Source organism: Trematomus bernacchii, unplaced genomic scaffold (genome assembly GCF_902827165.1).
Source record: "Trematomus bernacchii unplaced genomic scaffold, fTreBer1.1, whole genome shotgun sequence".
NCBI classification, from domain to species: Eukaryota; Metazoa; Chordata; class Actinopteri; order Perciformes; family Nototheniidae; genus Trematomus; species Trematomus bernacchii.
Window position 1 is genome coordinate 4,131,863 of NW_022987616.1, and position 21,355 is coordinate 4,153,217.

The 21,355-nt window shown below is 39.4% G+C and overlaps 2 protein-coding genes across 4 annotated transcripts; both read right to left on the reverse strand.

The window, feature by feature from the left end:
* Positions 1-52: 52 nt before the first annotated feature.
* On the reverse strand, positions 53-8,601 carry ropn1l (rhophilin associated tail protein 1-like). Its single transcript, XM_034132508.1, has 6 exons — positions 8,231-8,601; positions 7,467-7,599; positions 6,627-6,750; positions 5,752-5,913; positions 4,957-5,132; positions 53-1,981 (listed from the first exon to the last, which is right to left on the reverse strand). The coding sequence occupies exons 1-6, from the start codon at positions 8,436-8,438 to the stop codon at positions 1,870-1,872; spliced, it is 915 nt and encodes a 304-aa protein (XP_033988399.1). The 5' UTR covers positions 8,439-8,601; the 3' UTR covers positions 53-1,869.
* Positions 8,602-8,692: 91 nt separating this feature from the next.
* nup58 (nucleoporin 58) lies at positions 8,693-21,026 on the reverse strand. Of its 3 annotated transcripts, XM_034132505.1 has the most exons (14): positions 20,628-21,026; positions 19,887-20,050; positions 19,749-19,781; positions 19,383-19,652; positions 18,927-19,086; positions 18,657-18,722; positions 18,364-18,538; positions 17,777-17,856; positions 17,518-17,636; positions 17,148-17,230; positions 16,834-17,035; positions 11,931-12,014; positions 10,700-10,795; positions 8,693-10,275 (listed from the first exon to the last, which is right to left on the reverse strand). In XM_034132505.1, exons 1-14 carry the CDS (start codon positions 20,705-20,707, stop codon positions 10,109-10,111), a joined length of 1,779 nt encoding a protein of 592 aa, XP_033988396.1. In that variant the 5' UTR covers positions 20,708-21,026; the 3' UTR covers positions 8,693-10,108. The 3 variants fall into 3 exon arrangements, with proteins under 3 accessions (XP_033988396.1, XP_033988397.1, XP_033988398.1); XM_034132506.1 differs by lacking the exon at positions 10,700-10,795; XM_034132507.1 differs by lacking the exons at positions 10,700-10,795; positions 11,931-12,014.
* Positions 21,027-21,355: the final 329 nt, after the last annotated feature.

The following is a 21,355-nucleotide window of genomic DNA, read 5'->3' on the forward strand; positions in this document are numbered from 1 at the left end:
GGCAACACCCAGAAATATTCACAAATATAAAACAAATATTCAGAAACTGTAATGAACAATGACTATTATTTATTTCAAGAACTTTTATTTACAGAAACTCAACATTTCTAATCTGTGTGACACAAATATGCATTTTTTTGGGCTCCCCCCTGGCTCCCACCCATTTCGAACAGTGACTATAACGTGATGAAATAGTATTCTATACTATTTAATTTTTTGCATAATTTCGACAAACTATACTACTCTATGTAGTTATTTCTGAATATTTCGACATTGTAGAGCCTTTCGAAAATATCAGGAAAAACTCAATAATTTTGTATGTCGAAATTATCAAAAAATGACAGAATTATGTCAGAAAAAGTCATTGTACAATGTGTAGAAAAATATGGGAAACGGTCTTAAAATAGAATGTTGAAACATTTATCAATGAGTCAATAACATACTACATAACACATAATGAAAACTGCCATGCTTTATCCTCCTGGGTCTAGTAATGACAAGTTAAAATGCATAGGTTACTGAAACATGAATGCACTGAACATTGTCCCCAAAGTGGTTGTTTCAAATACTTCTCTGACTATCCGCACATAACGCATGTACACATAAATAGCAGCAAAATGTTCTCTACACAAAGAAATGATTGCTCTTAAGTCATGATGATTTTATTGATCATCAATACATTTATAAGATCACTCTTGGTTTATAAATGCTAGCATCCCAAATGAACTTAATGAGCATATTGACCTTGGTGCTGGTAGTATTAGACAAGCTTCTGCAGTCATTCCCCCATTTGGTCGTTTATATATTCCCCCTAAGACCACAAGCAGCCAGAACACACCAACACACCAACACACCATGGACTCTTCGATGGCATACCTGAAGCAGGAGTGCAATACAAAGGTCCCTGTGATCTCTTCTTGACACAAGTACTGAACTGTTTAGGTTTTTGTGGGGTGTGTGTGTGATGATAATTGTGAGTGTTTACAACAAGGTTTTAATGGGTCCGCTTGTGTCTTAGATTTGCCAGAAAATTATGTTTTTCCACTTCATAGGAACGACTTAATGTAGTGATTATTAGTAGAGTGATTAGAAGCACTTCATATATTATTGCTCAATCAGTTCATGGGGTCGGGACAGACACCACTTATTAAGAGGCTAAGGACAACACTTCAATTCAGGGACAGAAAAAGCTTTCACTGCCAGTTGAATAAGAGCAATTGAATAGTCCACAAGTGGTAATTAACTAATTTTAATCAGCCAGCAATGGACCATGATTTTGTGTGATGTGTGTTCATGTGTGTAAGAACAACTCCCCAAATACAGCCTGGCCAAATCAGCATTATGTATAGCACTTTCCTCAAATGCTGTTAGAGGCGGAATCACTAATGATAAAAAATACACAAAATACAATACAAAGATACCTAGACTGAAACATCTCACTGTGATGGTGAGGAATAGTGGGGAATGCAGAAGTGCTTTGAACTGTCATTATCCCAATAGCTGCAGGAACACTAGCTCAAAGAAAGAACATCTCTCTTGTAATACCAAATAATTACATCTTTTCACTAGGAGTTCAGGTCTCAATAATTAATTTGACATGTGCCAATCTGTGTCACTGTGGGGATTGTGAGATCATTGTTCCATAAAGAATATAATGGGGAAGTGTGCTTGATTGACAGGTCCCTATCATATGCAGCCCTGGAGGTTTCTGCTCACTCATCCCACCTCAGCACCAAGATAATGTGAGTTGTAAACCCAAATCCAGCGCATTAGTTACATTAGACACAGAGTAGTGAAAGGTGTTTCGGTCTCACCCGTAAACAAATGCATCAACATGCAGTCACTGTGTCAATGTTGTACACATAATTGTTATTCCGCTCGTGAGGTTGCTCTGGCAAAGTTTGACGAAGCATGAGTCGTTGAGTCGATATCATCCTGATATATGAAGTCTAAAGGTTTAATCATCCCGTGTTGGAGCTCCCTGGGAAAAAAAGCAAGTTGTTAGACATCTATGACTTGAATGTATACATTGTAAGCAATAAGTAAACAATTCAAAGTTCATAAGGTGCCTACAAAAGAGCAAAACTTGCAGGCTGTATAGCAACCTTTTGTGTTGTTTGGTCAATGTGTCTCTTCCTGGTGTACATGTCTCTTTTGAGTAAAGTTAGATAACTCATAAAAACTAACACATACTAATTCAAACATATGCCTCACAATAGATCTAGAGTACAGTATTAGCTGATTGATAAAATATCCATGTTCTACACAACATGCATCATGTTTTCCCTCATCCTTACCCTGAAATCTGTTACACAACAGCTTCAGAGACGAAAGCTGAAATGGAGCCTTTGTGTCCATTCTCTCTTCTCCTGTCTTTCTCACACGGCTCTGCTACATTTGTCGTGTCCCTGGAGATGTGATGTTATGAACAAAGCTTGAAGAAACAGTGAAGGGTTGTGCAACATGGTCCACCCTGGAGCAGAGATTCCTGAGACACTGACATGTTTGCAATGACATCATGTTTCTCCCAAGTAACTCCATCCTTAAACAATGGGGCACACAGTTCTGAAGCTGTACTGTATGACCATTGTACTGGAGAGAGGATGGACCTAAAAATAAAAATAACTTTTAGTGGTATAGACATGTAAGGATGGGCCTACAAAGATTTAATTTAATTTCAATGTATTTGAGAATACTGTTGTGACTTTTTTAAGGTCTGTAAATACAGATCTTTGGGTGTTTTTACTTTAAGTTGTTGTCTTCATGTTATAATAAATACATGGTAATAAGCTCCACGGTGGATTGTCTAGGTAAATCACAAGAATTTAAAGTACAATTTATTACTTTGCTTAAAGAAAGAAATGCAGAGGTAAAAAGGGTTATTGAAAAAGAAAAAGGCAGTTTCTAAAGTCAGAATCTACATTATTTTGTGGTACTTTTTTACACTAAATAAAGTACCTATCTATCACTCAATGAATCTTGCAACAGAAAGTGCTTCCTTACAATTAAAATAAATACAGCACAAAGACTTTTGAAGTCACAAGGTTTGTGTTGGGCATGTCAGCGATGCTCTTTACTGCAACCTCCCATACTTCCCTGTCCACTGGAAAGTACCAACTTGGTATCAGGGACTTTCTGTGGAGAAGAAACTATGGCCCCGGAAGTTCCTGATCTTATTTAAAGTTTCAGGATTCCCGGTAAAGTTATTGCAGGTCTGTTTTTCGCCCTGACAAAATGTCCTTTTTACGCTGCGTCATTTGGGTGGATAGCCTGCAGTTTTAAGGGATTCCATCTGTCCTTACTTCCATTTTGACTCTCTTACAGCTAAGATTCTGCGAGGGGTAAGCTTGTTTCCTCCACCCCTACAACCTACTGCCAACTGCGCCTGAACTGGGAATTCCCACTGATCGTGTTTCCCGTCCTGCTCGATAAAATACAGAGTTTCACAACTACAGGTTTAAGTATCTGTGTGTAAGGGGAAAATAAACAAGTGTCATATTGGGCCTATGTGACCACAGATTGTGCTCTCACACTGACACACGAAACAGCATATATTAATTATGATAGATTGGGTGTGACATTTATGCATACGGGTGTGAGCTTTAGAGACTTCTTGGTCCTCCATGTGATTGTGTGTGCTTTGAGACGAGTGTAATAAACCTGTATGAGTGGGCATTTGAACTTGCCCATTACAAATATTGCACGGAGGAGTGAACAAAACACTGGGGGGGTTTTAGCTCTTTAACACAAGATGAAAATCACGCTCTTGTGACCTCGGAGCTTATCTCCTCACCTCTCCTCTTTCCCATCTGCTGGGTGAAATGAATACAGCAGAGAGGCCAAGTGCTGCGAGGCTGCAAGCTGAGGTTGTGTGTATGATAGAATAACTGGCAAACCCAGACATAAGGGAACAAGCAATAAAAAGCAAACACACTCCACCTGACAGTTTGTGTAAGGCAGCTTTGTGCCTCTCATGCTGCTCATTAAAAGATTCCAGCCTGACTCAAAATAGCAGCCTTGTTCGGTTGGGCAGTGATGAATAATAACCCACTGTGTCTGATGCTAACAATTAATGGGCCCAATTTCTAAGTAATGAAACAACAGCTGTGCTTGAAGGAGCATTAGCACGCCCATTTATTAATCGAACGCTATCATTGTGTTACTTCTTTCCCTTTCTTTCCTATTGCTTGCCATCGCTCCTTCGCTCACTTCCTGCTGATGTAGAAGTTGGAAACCTGAATCATGCCGTTCTGCTTGTTGCTGTCGGGAAGAGAAACCAGTGCAACAGCTCATGTCAGCAGCATAAGGATTTTCACAACAGTGAGTATAGCTCTTATAACTATCTGTGCCAACACTGACTGGCACAACATGTTTAAAGCAGTGTTCAGCGCATCTCGAGTCATCAGTGCAGAAAAACATTGGCAGCTTACCTTCAGACTACTGTCGTTTTTAATGTATTTCCTGCATTTATTAAATTAAATATGTCTCTTATCAATTATGACATGTAGTTTTGAAATGCTGGTCAGCAATTCCGCTGTTAATTGAATGTCCATCAGCAGCACCCTGTATATGATTAAATAAACGAGGGGAAATTAAACATTCTGGTAGATGCCACATGAGGGTTTTTGAGGTTACATAAGTCCAACTCCTGTTGCCTCTCGGTTATTACTTGCAGATATCATATGACCTTGATGATTTAATAAAATAAGGAATTTTTATGAGATTTGACTGGAGCTATATCCAAGGGGAATTGATTCAAATGAGAAAAATAATTAGGCTGTTTGAGTAAAAAAGAAGTGGGTAGCATCCCTGTTGTTGATGCATATAAAACAGCCTCATTTTCCACCGCCTACATCCACTCTGCTTATTGCAAGTTGAAGTATGCCTCGTTTTCATGAGCATGCTGACAGCTATAATGCTGAGGAGAATGGACACACACACACAGATAACACTTACACTTGTAGCTGCAGGCTGTTGAGGAAGTTGTCGATGTGTTGCTGTGGCATGTCTCCGTCCAGGTGAGCCAGGTAGGTGTAGAGTTTGACGAAGGTGTCGAAGGGGATCCTCGCAGCACCGCCCTCCTCATCCTCTGTCAGGATCTCACAGGCAAACTTCAGAGAACTCACGAGGGTCTGAGGATGTAGCAGAAACAAGAAACAGACACACAAATACATAAATGTGTTTTCAGCATTCAAGGACGGTCACGTCTTGTTGGAGCATCACACACTTCAAATATACTTATCCACACACACGTTACCAGCAGTGAAAACTAATTCAGTGCAGAACATGACTGCCCTCATGTGGTCAAAACGTAAACAATCTCATACGTATAAGCATCCTTTCCAAAGTACTGACACTGAGCACATAATGCCGCTAATGCTGAGCTGCACATGCTTTTGCAGATTCTACGTAATCGTCTGTAAAGTTCTTCTTCGAGAAATTCTCCCTAATCTGTCTCCACTGCTCTATCTGCAACTTTAAAGCGAAACCATTGGCTTAAAGGCATCACAAAGATTTCAGTATTCTCCGAGAAGGAATTATCTTTAAAGCCTGGGGACCTTGATGGGGAAGTCTGGATCACAGACGTCTGGGTCTCGTCTAAACACTGGAAAACTAGACTGTGGTATTGAATAAAGAAAAACACTATAGGATCTCCAGCTGTGCTTTGCCTCACAGAATGTTTTTGAAAACTCAAAGGAAATGGTATCAAGTGGTGTTAGCAATTATATCTGGCCTTATGTAACAACTCACCCCTCCCAGAGCACTGCAGGCCAGAGAGAAAAACTCCATCCAGTCGATGTCTGAGCCAAAGCTGCCCAGCGACAGCAGGCTCTCCAGCTGATCCACGGGGAGACACAGGCCCTTCCACTTCTTCTGCACTTCCTCCTTGCTGCATGTTTCCCTGGGGGACAGCTGAGGGGGGAGGAAGTGTCGGTTTAGGGGAGATAAGGAGGACAAATGAGGTCTAGTTTATCTAGTTTATCTAGTAATCTAGTTTACCAGATGAGTGTAAAAATCCCACTGTATTATTTGTTGAAATAAACTTCAGTACTGGAGCTAGGGAATCACACAGCCGTACTAATGACCTGTTTATCAGCAAGATTTTCTTTAGCGGTGGATTTTTCTGTATGGTCAGCTTTGTAATTAAGACACAGCTAGATACAATGTATTGCTTTAGTATCCCAGAACAACAGGACAATTTGGGGCCATAAAGGAAGCAGACTTTTTAATTAAGTAAACAGAATTGAAATACTAAGATAACTGACATAAAAACTGAACGAGATGGCTTCCTGGAAAGATTAAAACTGTTGCTAAAGTGTTGGCCTTTAAGGAAATATTAAATATTCAGATCCTTTAATGAATCCACCACACCAAAATGCCAGTACAAGTCCCAGGTGATGTTTACTATAATATGAGACTTTAATGATTCACGTGAGGAAACAGCATGAGTGGAATATGCTGATACACACAGAAAAGCATGGATACTAAACTTAATGCAGCTATTAATTACAAATTACAGTATTAACTAGCCTGTACAGGGCATTACAACGGTAAAGCACAGTGGAAAAATGCAAACGATTATGTGATACATTCTATGAGATTAGGCCCTGATGTAGAGGAAGTACCTGTTTGTGAAGAGTCTTGAGTAGACCTGGAGTCAGCCCTGTGTCAGTTCTCTGGGTGGCGGCATTCATCTCCAGCCTGTCCTTGACTGGCAGACACTCTCCTTTAGACAGCGCACTGAAGTATCTGAGAGAGGACACACACACTTACATAAACACACACATACACACACCTAAGCATCATTCCAATCAGATAAAGTCTCAAAAGCAGGTTATGTGCAATGATGCATACATTGACATTAGTCCAATTAAAGACATTTTGTTTTGAGGAGCATCAGTTGAGTAAATTATAATGAGTAGTTTGTCTTAAGTTTAACGATTTGCATTTTGCTAAAAGGCATATTTATCTTACTTCACAGTTTAAACAAGGTTTTCCTTCAACTTCAGAGCATTTCAGCATCAGAGGCGGCAGAGCATGGTGTTACTTTAATAGCATCTAAACATCTTGTAACCCAGGAGACATTTGAGTTGTTTTAGTTTCACCATATGGCTCGCTTTATTGTCTTTTGCTGTAAACACTGCCAAGCTACGTTGGCCAATTAAATAACAGATGATATGAGAGTCCTGAGGGGAACAAACACACACTTTATCTTTCAATTGCATCCAGTACTTTCAAAGAGATTTTTCTTAGTTGAGAAAGTCAGATAGTTTAACCGCTGCAGTAACACGGAGGCCCCTGGGATCCAATTACAGCCAGTCAATGCACAGATGAGAGATGCACAGGTGAAAAGGGCCTGTCTTTTCATTCAATGATGCAGCCTGTGAGTTATGCTTTCTTCTAAAGAGATCAAGATTGAAATAAAACACTAGCAACAATCCCTTTCAACACAGATTTAAACTTACGCCGCAGACCACACCAGCAAATCCTTGGGCTGTGTACGGATGGCTGCCTTAGTGAAGTTTTTCAGGATGTCTGGCAGCACGGGGGGGATGTTGATTTGCTGGGAACAGTACATTGTGTCTGGAAGAGACATGGCTGCAATATAAAACATTGCATTATAGTCAAATTAGCAGATGAGATGTGTCAGATAGCAGATCTGGGAGGGAGGAGAAAAACTGCAGCCTGCCAGCCACTTAAAACTAAACAAGGAGACAAAAAAACACTACATTAACATTACAAATTGTTCTTTTTACTATCCAATGTTGCTATTACATACAGTTGAAGCTGAATGTGGAGACAAAGGACATGATCTAAACACGTTTAAAAAAACATACAAGCTCGAAAAGCTACATATATGTGTATTACTCTTTTATTATAAAGAACTGCATAATACAATTACCCAATATCATTGTGGTTCTCAACCTGGCATAAGACTTCTGATAGCTGTACAGTTCATATTTTAATACATCTTTTTGTGAGTAGGCTTTTGGGAGAGATAATGTAACGTCCGGTTAACTAGGAATACACATTTGGCATTTGGCTGTTATGAAAAGCATACAGAAAACAAGTAGAGTAGGAGAAAATAAGCTACTTTCGATAACAAATACAAATGCATTTAGCTATTGAACGTCAAATGGATTGTTTACGTCAATGCTACCGGACACAAACTAAGTAGCCAAATGACACTTTAACTGTCATAATATATAGCGAAATTAAGTAACATTACCTGGATAGTTGAACAATAAATGTGGGCAGAAATGTGGAAAGAAAGGCTCGAATAATGTTTTAACCATAGACTGGTTATAACGCAGTTGTGATGCGTGTTGCGTCGCGTAGCAACGGCGTTCTTCTTCTGCAGGGTAGCTGTGATGCTGCGTGAAGTGCACTGCTGCCCCCTTGTGGTGAGCATAGTCAGTGGACAAAGCACATTTCATGTTTCAACAATTCCATATTTATTAACTTAATTTAACTAATTTGCACAAATAGCCTTCCATTGATAAGATTATTTGCAGCTGTCATGCCCAGGAAATATGCATATAGGCATAATAATAGATCTTATTTCTATGAAGTGTGTTTTTTCATATATTAAGACGGTCTGTTGTGAACTGTAACATAAAAGTGATAAAAAACTGGTGACACAAAATACATTTGGTGATTCACATTCGGACACAAATCATGACAGATACCATTCTGTGTCAGCATACACATTTATTGAAGTGATGCCATGAAACATCATCAAGATTTTATTATTAAACAGCTTCTTGAAAATACGGGTTTACACAGACTGTGATTAGAAAATAATAGTACAACTGCCAGTATTTGGTAACCAAACAGACATGGACAATTAAAAAAAGCGGAATATCCCACCAACCACTCCCAACACTGAAAGTAAGTCAGCAACTATAATAGACCAGAGACAAATTCATTCATGCACATTCACACAATCACTGTCAGGTCAAATACGCCAGTGCACATTTAATCTAGCTCAAGTGGAATAGGTAGAATCTGCTTGTGAAATCCCTTTCAGATTCAACTAACTTAAGATGTAATGGGAGTCATGTTATACAATCACAGCGTTCCCTCTCCCAAGTTCCTACGCTGGGCTAAATTAAATGTGTCTAAAAAGTAATTATCAAAAAATGATAAGGATGGAAGCTATCAAAAACAACACAGGTTATGTGGACTACATAATGGACTATCTTAAGGTGCTAGTCCCCCTTGTCCCCTTCCCAGTGTCATCTCTTTCTCCACTTGATACAAAAATAAAGCTGTTCTTACCCAAAAACCCACCCTGGACACTCTCCTGTGCCTATAAAACTATTCAGGATCAGATAGTACTCCTCATCAACACCTTCTGGCAGGAACTACACTGCTCCAGACTTATTTCCTCATAAGCCTTTTTTCTTTTTATATCATCTTACATCCTGGACGAGACCTCAGCCAATCTATCAATAGATTGGCTTTAAATGCAGTTATAGGTTTGACAGTTTAGGTAAACTATTGAAAAAAACTGTCCACCTCAAAGCACAAAAGCACATCAATATTCAGACCAAAGACATTCCTCACAGATAACTGAACTATAAAAAACAGATCTGTCCATGGCTGGGATTCCCACGAGCATTGTAGCGCTACAGATTGTAATGTGCAGGCAGCCTGTTTGAGTTAATGCAAACTCATATTTTAAATTATGCAAAGACTATTTTTAAGTTTTCCTTGAACTCCACTGTCTAGCAAATGTATTTAGTTGCCGGGCATCCATAAGACCAAGGTCATTGAAGGAATTGAATTGTCTAATCTAATGAGAACATGTGAAGAGCAACACTTTAGGACTATCGGCACCAATGTTTGTTAGAAAGATGTTTGTTGGTCATAGAATTTTGGTTTTCTCAATGTTTATTTAGTACATACCTCAATGTGATTTTAAAGTGTGATCCTGTGGTGTTGATTTATGGTTGTTTCAATCAAAGCCTGGATCATTTAATCTGGTTAAAATGTTCTTTGTTCTGTAGTTGGATAGTGATTATTAAAGCACTGATAAGGAGACCAGGCCTTACCCGCTACAGACACCAAGCTAGTCAGTCAGGGTTTAAGTGTTTCTGTGGTTTTATCTCTTGCCCCTTTTGTTACCAGCAGGGGGTTTCTTGAGCTGGAGGAGGGGTGTTTGGCCGAAGCCTGCAGCCGCCGGGTTAGACACGCCAAAGGTCAGGCCAGCCGACGTGTTGAGGCCAGGGTTACTGAAGTTAAATCCTGAGGTGCTGCTGCTACCGAAACCTAGAGAAAACAAGAGAGAGGACGCAGGACAAAAAAAGACAACAATATATTAGAGAAAACAAAAGTAATGGAGCAATTAAAGAATAAAGGTTATCCAGATTCCAGCATTTGCTAAATTTTGAACAGAAGTTGTCCAACCCAATATCCCGAAATGCCCAAACTGCCAGCGCACTTAGCTAAAAGACTTACTACAAGGATAACGTTGTTGACCAAGCCTACTAGCAGAGAGGAAACCAGAGAATCTCATTGCACTGACTGTATCTGCACATTGCTCACAGTAGCTTGACTTTTCTTGATGACGCTTACTCAAAATGTTCTCAATTCAGAGAGTACACTTTCCAACACAAGCCTGCTCAGACTCAGCTGTACTGTAATGCGTTGGGGCCAGGTGTGAGTGAAGGGGGGTGTATACAGTATGATGTACCTGCACTCAGACTGCCTCCTGTGGGCTTACTGGTGGAGAAGGCAAAAGAAGACCCCCCAGTCCCCACCCCACCAAATCCTGGCCCACCAACAAAACCTGTGGGAGAGAGTGACATGGAAGTCAGTTTGAGCTAATCACAAACTGCACTAGGACTAAATAGAAGGAGCAGTGGCTCGGGAGGACACACACACATCTGAGTCATTCCATGTCAAATCAGATTGTTGTTGGTTTTAAAACTTAAATAAATATTATATAATCTACCAGCAAATTATTTCAAATTATGAAAAACAATAAATTATTTATCAACTTAAGTTATTATTCTTTTTTTATGTCCATAACTTAGATTGAAAAGTGTGACCAAATATCTAATTAGGAGGGGGGCTGCCTAATTTATCTTTTACTTTAAAAATGGGCCAGTAATAAAAAAAGATTACATATGCTTATGCCTTTCAATCTTTGGCACACCATTTTTTGTGTGCCCCTACCAATTGTTGTGTCTCTTAACAGTTTCATTTCGACACCTTTAAAATGTCCTTCTCTTAATATTAGGATGTGAAAATTCCAAAATTCTCATGTGCAACAAACTTTGTAAATCTGTGTAATGTTTTTTGTTGTCAAATAGCATAGAAATTATTTAAAAAAAATAAGTAAACAAAAGCCTCCATCACATTTGACATGAAATAACCCATATGGAAAACAGATATGCCAACCCTAACCGATAGAGCCCTCCACAGCTTAACCTCTGACTGGAGACTCAGTGCGCTGCGGGGCAAAGCAAAGGCCGAAGAGAGAAAAACGTAATGAGAAGGAAAACCAAACACGTCGACTACATGAGAACACGCACCTGGTGTGCGCTCAGACCACTTTTTCCAACACTGCCCAGATACTTTTAACTAGCTGTTGTAGCCAAGTGGATATGCCAGGTGACATCCAACAGTAAGTTGCATTTCTTTAGCAATGTTTTGGTGACCTGTGGCAAATGTTTGCTCAGTTTTTCTTGTGGTGTGAACGCACTTGACCACCTGCGCATGGAAGAACAGAAAAAAAAACACTGCCAAGCTTTAACTGCACCAATCTCACACACACTGCCTACCACTACTTTCATTCAGGAGAACACAAAGACCTCAAACACAAGGGCTTCTGGGGAAAGCTAGGCATTAGGACAACTGTCTACGGTGTAAGGGAAGGGCAAAACAGGGAAATATATTTATAAAAAAAAAAGAGGTTATACCTCCAAGGGTAGAAGAGCCCAAGCTAGTGCCCACTGCCGAGGCAAAGGGGTTTCCGAACCCTACCCCCAAGGGTGCCTGGGTCCCTATGGCACAGAGAGAGAGCATATGCTTTACTCCTCTAAATGTGTGTGTTCAAAATCATCATCTCCTTTGACAGAAAAGTTGGTAAAGACATTCATTATGAAAAGGACATGTCATTTGTGATTTTATATCAAGATTCAAGTTTCCCCATGTATGTTATACCTCGCAAAAACAGAATGTCTGCAACATATAGTGGTAGCGTTTGAATATCACAATATTACAGTGCTCAAGAAATATAATACAACAGTATAACTGCCTTAATGCATAATGCTATTGCAACTGCAGTCAGCAAATACTATGTTACCAATAAATGATATTACATCTTTTTTTTAAAAACCAATAACATTCCAGGTAATGAATACAACGTGGGAAATGTGCTGCTAGTTCTTTCACTCAGAAACTTGTCTTTTTTCCTTAATGCATTTTTTTCTTTTATGTAATCAAATTTGATAAAGTTTCCAATTATATTGCATTGTCAAATGAACTTCAGTCGAAAAGAAACAAGGACAACCGTTTCTTTGTGTAAAAATTGATTTATTGTCAATTTAATATGCAATTCCACTGACATAAAACACAAACAAACATTTTAGAACATAACTGATTGTTAATTGCTAACTGCTACTGCATTTGACAAGTTTCCAAATTTTCAAGATTTCTGAGAGTGAATGAACTAGCATACGCCAAAAAAAGAAAAGAAATGCATCACACAATTATTGAATATAGCTTAAAAGGCACACCATATTATATATTAAATATACTGTATCAACAGGCATTGGTTATATAGGTTTAAACACATTAATCTACAGGTAAAAGCACTCGAGATTTAGATAAGAAATGTGGATTTGGCATCTGCGGCTGCCTCAGTGTAAACTCAGTGATATGTTACAGTTAGCCTGTGGAAGTCATTGTTGTCACGTGAATAGAATCAGCTGTGTGTGTGAACCCTTTTAACCAGTGTATTTTAAGACATTACAACCCAATTCTACTTATTTTAAACACAAACCTGCAGCTTGAATTCATTAACACATGATTGCAGGCTACAAACACTCTTCGTATGGACTTGGATCAAGTCTGATTTGTTGAGGTGACATGTATAGCTTTTCGGAAATCACTCAAGACCCCCCATGACACAATCTGCAATAGTAGTACCGCCTGAAAATCAACTACAAAAAAGCATAAAGCAATGGTCAAAAGTAAAATGATTTAAGAGAAAATAACATCATAAAAAAAGTCAATGACAGCCAGCAACTCAAAAGACCAGACTCATTTCAGACTATTCGAGCCTATTTTAAAGAACTGCTGCGCTGAAGCGTAACATCACACAGAAACTATTTACACAACTCTGAATAATCAATGAGTTTCACAATAACTCTCATTGAGTTGAACACTGTTGCTGGTACTGTGCCAACCAATCAAAAACAAATTCACATTATAAATTCTTCACTTCAAAAAAAGGGGGCAAATCCCCTGCTGTCGAACAAACAGGAATAAGATGGCTAAATATTTACCATCACCTTCTGGGTCCATGTAGCTTTGACAGACCAATAATTATAACATCATTTATTCTTCATTATTATGCCAAGTACGTCTGTAGAAAGGTGGAAGACTATGTTTAAGCGTGTAAATAAAAGTCAAAGATTCTATCCACCTTGGAAATCTAGCTGACAAAACATCCAGCTCGGACCGACATTGTATCTTAATCTTAAAAAGTATGGAGACGTTGAAATGTCCGAAGCAGCAGTTTCTCTCTCAACAAGCAGCATCAACAGAGAATCCACTAGGTTGGGTTTACCAAGCACAATTGTAACTAGCAGCAATGTACAGAGAAGTGCTGCAGAGAGAACTGCGAGTTTATAAACTTTACAATGGTTTGTTATCCTCACTCTTCGAAGTGCCATTAATGCTATCTCCAGAAACTCAATTATTACAACTCGAGCTAGACATTCCTTTCATCAAACAATGGTGGGAAATGACTCCAATTAAAAAAAGATGTGGACATACAATCTGACCCTGCTGATCTGTCTGTTTTGTTTGGCATCAATGTATTTTAATTGACCAGTGTGAACAGTAAAAACCAATCATTTTCTTTTAAACTCACTCAAACCAACCACAAAGTAGAATTTCTACAATACTCAAAAAAAAAAAGATACTCAAAAAACTTGCCTTGGCAAAGGTCCACACAAAGTACCACCATCTTGGATAAAATACCTGAAATTACAACTTGTTACCAGCAATTTTTCTCTACATTTGAACTGAATGAAAAATGTTCCAGCACTGTAACACTGACAGTAGCCCTTAGGTGAAATAGCTTAAATCAAGTAACAATGGTAAGCAGTATTGAACAGTGAGTTAATGCAGACTTTTGTTGCCACTGTTGACTAGCCATATTGTTACTGAACCTTCATTTGGCTCGTTGTTCACAGCACTTGATTGAAAACAAACACTGAGCATCCCTGCCTTAAGAGCAGCAATACGTGACAAACACCAGTGATATTTTACACGGTCAACAGTCTTGCTTTTACTCTAAGACAGAATAAGTGCAGTAATGGAAAGACAATATCTTAGTTTGAACGTTCAGTTCAGGCCATTACATTGTTCATACTTTCAGTCCTGAGTCTTTTGGCATCTTTCACCTTCGGCCTATCGAGAGACAAATCTGAACAGACGTTTGGCCTTCACAATCAACGAGCACACGACAAGTGTTCGGGTCAAACACAAATCTGACTGGAGTTAGCGCCACCGTGCTGCATGGTTAGTGTTGCGAGTGCTGCGATACTGGCCACCCCAATAACAGACTTAGCACCAACCAAAAATAAAATTGAAATAAATAGGTAAATAAATACTGAACAGAACCAGACCAAGACTTGTCTAGCCTTGGGGTTGAAATGACTGATTTAAATATTATAAAAAAACTATTTGGCAAAAGAATTGGAGTTACCTTAGAAAAGACAATCGTTTTACCTAGTCCCCCACTCTGGGGTTAACCGACTTGCAAAGCAATGACTTTCAATATTTTACAGCTAGCTAGAATACGCAGAGAACACAAAGTTCAAATGAACTAATGATTAGAAATAGATTTGGCATTATACGAGATAAAAAATGGAAAGCAGCACACAAATAAATCTCTTCAGCAGGCACCAAGGTAGTGTCTCTACATACACACAGGTATTGTACGTACTGTAGCTAAAGGGCTTGATGTGAAGAGCTCGTTTCTGCACATTAGTGTTAAGCAATCGTTTGGTAAAAATGTCCATCCCTACTTGGCATTTAGACTAGATGCTAATTCAGAGAAGCGTCTGCATGTCCTGCTAAGAGATCAGAGGTATAAGAATGTTCATATGACACTGACAAATAAGCAACATTCATTGTCTGGGTAACAATTGAGGAATATTGGATCTGATGATAATAATAATTGTGTGAGACAGCAAAGACTTTCAAATGAAACCACACTTGAAATATTGCTTTCAAGCTTCGTCTTTCCTAACCCCAACAAAAAAAGGCAGCAGGAACATGCTAACATACACAGTAGCTTAGTTTGTTCATAGTAGGTAAGTGCCCTGATATGCCAGTAAAACGGCCTACTAACCGAAGCCTACAAAAAAGGCTGAACATCTGTTTAACACCTCACCGATGAATGTGGCAACAACCATTATGGAAACTACTTTTAACATAGTTAACATTTGTAGTATATTGTGCAGGCTTATTTAAGTATTTTTGGGATGCGTACATCATCAAGTTATAGAAAAAGTTGAAGACACTAATCTGTGAGTAAGCAGTAAACTAAATTCAACAATCAATCTTCATCCGTCTGCTTATGCTGGGTGTTAATACTGTGTTGAATAATATTTTAAATATATTTTTTGTTTGTACATCCTCTACAGAAGATGGAAATGATTGAACAGGTTGTATGACACATTTCAGGAACATATCTTACATTTCTTTAATAAATAAATAAGACTGGCTTTTTGATGTAGGCATCTAGTTCAATTATGGTTAATTATAAGTATGGTAGCCAATAAAAGTAGGTTTGGCATGAAGTAGACTATTTTGGCAAGTCGAGAGAAGCTCCATGTTTCAATGAACAATGGAGATTCAATCTTTATTTGACACTGTTCTTAGAAATGTCCTTTGTCGTCATTGTAAGCGGATGCCATTTGGCTTCTGATCGATTCCTTACATTGAAGAGACCTCTCGACAGTTAGACTGAAGAGAGTAGGAGCTACATTATAAATCTGTTTACCCTCATAGACCAGATAATTGGCAAGTATATCTAAATTACACGGTAAGTGTCTATTGCTTCTAATCCCATCACATAACAACCTTCATTAAGTTGGCTCATTTCAGGCACCCTAAATTACATTTAATTTAGGAGCTCTGATTGTAACTTCAAGATTCAAGTGAGTTAAATTGAGATAGCTGGACGCTCCCATTATAAAAAACGCATTCTAAGTCGGCTTCATCTACCTGCTCTAAAATACTCTTGGAGATGGTACAGAGCTAAATTCGATAAAGTAAGTTATTATATCCTTGGTATCACTTGGTAGTGTTTGTATGTCAAGATGGTAAGGCAGCACAAAGGTTTGTTGTAAGAGTTTAGCAACAGATTTCTCATCTTCATTCTTTCATTAGAGAAATACATACACATTAACTTGGCACCAGCTAGGTCTTTTTTTTTTTTAATTGTTTCAATTCTGTCACCTTCTCACCTTTCCACTCGCACTATTGCCTCATTATAAAAACACTGTCTTCCTGTCCCTCCTCTCCCTCTTTCATTTTAAGATGAGAAGAAGAAAACTTTCTAGAACTTGTAGGCAGTCAGACCTGGAGTTGGCTGCTGTTGCTGGGTCAACGTGGCTGCCATGGCAACCGCTGCAGCGTTGGGCACATTAGAGAAAGGGGCCGGCCCCGTCGTGACTCGCGGCGTGCTCTGCCACTTCCTGTTTGACGCCCGTTTGGACTCAAAGACGTCCGTAGAGTCTTCTAGAAAGGCCCGGCGGTAGGAGAGGTATTGGTGCTTCAAGATCTATTATGACAGACAAAAGGGATAGAGAGAAAAACATTTTCAATTCAAATACTGACACAGTTGATAAAAAAATGCAATCATTTTCAAACACAGCTAGAGGAAAATAACTGACCTTGACATTCTCATGGACAGACTGGAGCTGGGCAGCCTGTGCGACAAATGTCTGGTACAACTTCTGCATAGCCAGGGTCAAGTCTGGAAACAAAAGCATACACAGTATAATAATCTGAGTGTTTATTGTGGATCTGAACAGAGGAGTATTTTGCTGTTACTCAATGTGGGAAAATGCTTTCCAGTTACACAGTCATCAGCTTTAATATTGATATAAAACTAGTTTATCCGATTTCACTTATACCCACAATATACATCCTGTGAGTCACAATAATGACAGCAGTTTAAAATGTGGAAATGTCATGACACATTTTACCTAGTTTACAGTAAAGTAATGACCCATCTGTCAAGGGTGAGACAAATGTTCTTACCCTGAGGAGTGATGTGGGAGCCACTGCTCTGCGTTGTCAGGTGGTTCTCCAATTCTTCTATCTGCTGTCGGTACTGCTGCAACTGCACCTCAAACTGCTCTACCAGGCTCCGGAAATAACTAAAGACAAGAAACGTACACATATCTTTTTGAGAGACAAGCAAAAAGGGGTATAATGGCTTAACAGGCCATAAAGCTGACACTGCTGCACACATACACCTTTGATTTGCTTCAGGACTACTATCTGGGGGCTAACTTACTCTGATGGAGCATTGTTCTCATGCTGAAGTCCAGGGGGGGTCTTCTGTGTACGCAGTGCTATGTCAGCATTTTTCAACTCCTTCAATACAAAGGAAAAAATAAATCAGAGACACATTTTTTTTTAAAGTTTCTTCAGGATACTATCATTTTCTTGGAGGGCACTTTGCACTTTTCAGTTCATGAGGTGAGAGTAACAGACATGGTAAAGAAGCTATAGGTATGCCATAAGATAAGGAAAAACTCGTATCCATCTTGGTCTAGCAATGGAGCATCTTTTCTTGTCATTTCCCATCACAGGTAAGAAATTGATAACGTTGACTAAAAAAACCAACAACTTAAATTCTGTTCTTGCACAATATATAGCGATTCAAACATTTTCAATTACCCGTGCCAATAAGGTCCATTGTCTAGTTTCGTCTAATACGTCAAGGACTTCATTTTAACCCCTCTAATTTCCAAATTCAAAGACCCGTAGTAACCATACACAACATAACATTTGTATTTATATAAGATTTGTGCTTCAGAATAAAAAGACACATAATACCACTCGCACTAAAGATTGTGTGTGCACATGTACGGTATTTACCTGCGCTGTTTCCATCTTGAGCTTGTCGATGGCCAGAGCTTGGCGCTGCAGGCCGCTGGCGCTGACAGAGAGAGACTGTTTGAGGCTCTTGATGTCGTCTTGGACTTTAGAAATGGCCTTAGATGACATCCTGCTGATGTCTTCCTGAACCTGTTTCTGGTCTTTAACAAATTTTCTATGAAAAAGAATGAGACAGACAATTGATAATAACTCAACAAAATAGTTTTGCCAGCAATACATTTTGGTGCACTAGTAACAATTTAATAGACAATATAAACACATACAACACTTACTGGAAATTCTCGACATCCTGACAAATAACTGGTGGTAGGTTCTCATCTTTCAAAGCTTTACTGTCCCTGCGAGAGAAAGAGTGCATTTCATTACAACACGCAGAACATTCCTTGCTGATCAGATATACACGTAGCAGAGTAGGAAGCCACTGAATGCCTCCCAGTAAACAGTTGTTTACACTATAATCCATTATAGCATATAGAGTTATTGAAAGTTCTAGCATTAACTTTCAGCAAAAAAGCACACACATGTTGGTAAGCAGGACTTACTTTGCATTGGCTCCAGATGATGTGTCGCTCTTATTCTCAGAGGACGTGCTGAAGTCGACTCCACCCAGGCCAAGGCTGGGGGCCGGGGCCACTGCTAATGCAGTGGAGGAAGCTAACAGAGAACCTAACGTTAACCCGCCTCCAAGAGTCTGACCCAAACCTGCAACACCAAGTAAACACAAACATAGGTTTTAATAATGGGTAACATTGTTAAGACTGATTACTAATAATACATAGTCCTTAGTTAAGAAGGTTGAGTTACTATAAAAACACCTGCAGCATTACAATTTAAACATTGATGACCTGATTGAAAATCTAAAGGCATAGCAATGTGCAAAGGTCATTAACATACTGCTTACTCACTGACCAAAATCAACAGAACCCATTAATTACTCTCAGTTAATCTATATGACTTAATACTTGCATTGGACAAGCTCAGTGTGTGTTGCATCTCACCTGAAGCCAAAGTGTTGGCGAAGAGACTTCCGCCCAGTGTTTGGCCTGTTAAGGATGCTGCTGTGGCGATTGCTGCGCCCCCAAGACCCATGCCGAAGGCTGCAGGCTGCTGTGGAGCTGTGGCTGTCAGGACAGAGCCGAACGATAAGCCTGCCACTCCAGGAGCTGCCAAGGGCGTGGAGGTGGTGAGGGAGAAGGGTGTTGCTGAGGCGGTGGGCTTGTTGAAGGCCAAGCTAAAACCAGTGGCTACACCTGTAGCAGCAGGTGCACCTGAGAGAAAATAGGCACAGAAAGCAAGGTTATAACCTGATTTCATTAACTTTCAATTAAGTTACTTCAGAAATATACCAAAAAACATAAACATACCTAATGTAAGGCCTGTAGTGGGTGCAACAGCACCTAAAAGAGAACAACATAAGACAAGGGGTAAGAATGAAGCCACGCAGGAGTTTATGATAGTGTTTACCACTGGGTTTTGTTTTTTAATCTGTGTAACAGTATTACCTGATGCAGGTGTGTTGAAAGAGAATCCTCCAGTAGGTTTCTGACCGAAGAGACCGCCTCCAAGTCCGAGAGATGGGGTGGCGCCTGTGTTGGCAGCAAGGGTTGTGGCTGCTGTACCGAGGGCTGTGCCCATAGAGAAGCCACCGGCATTGGCTGCAGGTGTACTACAAATGCAAAAGGCAGACAATTAGTCACATAACCACAGCTCCTTCAACGTCAGAGTCAAGACGTAAACAAAGAAACAGTTGATAACCTGACATTGTCCAAGTAATGCAATATAACGTGATACTTGTAAATAATCAATAGAAAGACGTAAACATGCCCTCTTACTTTTACTTTCACTTTACACATCACACATCTTACTTGTTGCATATAACACAAAGAGTGCAGCTTATCAATACAAGTAAAATCTAGTAAAACAACGTGAAAGCTGTGACAATGTACAGTCCCTTTTGCTAAGAATGTCACTCAAAATGTGCCTTTTACTACTCAACTGACAGATCACAACTTTGAACTTATATCATTATGGTTAGGTTTCTCTTGTTATCTTGCAAACATAATAAGAAGCAACCCGCCTCACATTGTATTGTTCTTTACAAAAGTAAGTTACATTAGCGATTCCGGTACAGTAACACCGGTAACCTTAATGTAAAACGAAACACGTTTTCTTACATGCTAACGTCAGGTTAACTTTGTCTATGCTAACGTTAGCGAAACCGGCTATTTTAAACATGTCATTACCTGGTTGCGCCTCCAAATGAGAATCCCCCACCAGGGTTGGCGGCTCCCAGGGTCCCTGATCCAAAGTTAAATCCAGACATGTTGTCTTAGAAGCAACGCATTAACACAAACAAGTGATTTGGACACTCATGAAGACACTAGGCATCACAGCTAACACGCTAGTTAGCTTTGAAAGATGCCCGCGTGAGGGCCAAATCTTCGGTCTTGCCTTTAAAAGACCAGGCAAAATGTTGGCTTTTTCAAAAAATATTAACGTTCAATGCGGACCCTTCCGTTGCAGTGTTCGCAACCCTTTCTTATGTATTTTAGATCATTAAAGACGCCTAATATTGTATGACAAATCCTCGCATGGTGTTACTTTTCCTATTACCCGCCTGGTGTTTCCTTAATGCTGTTGCATTTTGGGTAATCTCTTTTCAAACTACATTTCCCATACTCCCTTTCGCTGTTTTTGTGTCGCGTGATGCCTCACACATGCGCAAAGTTAGTACTTTCGGACGTTAACAAAACCACGGCCTTGCTTTCAAAATAAAAGATAGCATTCGAAAGTTAAACAAATATAGTAAAGACAAACTTTATGTATTTGAAATGGTGTTCAAATTCAAACACGATCGGCGCGGCACAATGCTGTTTCGCCCACACTTTATTTTTTGGCCAGTATTTGTAACTTCTTATTGTTCTGCATAACAGTCATAAGAGCTCTTTAATGTCTAATGTATGTTATACTG

Excerpts from the sequence above, each read along its gene's own strand:
- nup58 (XM_034132505.1), bottom strand. The coding sequence starts at position 20,707 with ATGTCTGGATTTAACTTTGGATCAGGGACCCTGGGAGCCGCCAACCCT. Across the intron at positions 17,857-18,363 it reads TCAAGATGGAAACAGCGCAG|GAGTTGAAAAATGCTGACAT; the intron begins GTAAATACCGTA and ends TTTGTATTGAAG. Across the intron at positions 17,637-17,776 it reads GAGAACAATGCTCCATCAGA|TTATTTCCGGAGCCTGGTAG; the intron begins GTAAGTTAGCCC and ends TCTTGTCTTTAG.
- ropn1l (XM_034132508.1), bottom strand. The coding sequence starts at position 8,438 with ATGAAATGTGCTTTGTCCACTGACTATGCTCACCACAAGGGGGCAGCA. Across the intron at positions 5,914-6,626 it reads TCAAGACTCTTCACAAACAG|CTGTCCCCCAGGGAAACATG; the intron begins GTACTTCCTCTA and ends CTCCCCCCTCAG. Across the intron at positions 5,133-5,751 it reads CCTGCAGTGCTCTGGGAGGG|ACCCTCGTGAGTTCTCTGAA; the intron begins GTGAGTTGTTAC and ends CTACATCCTCAG.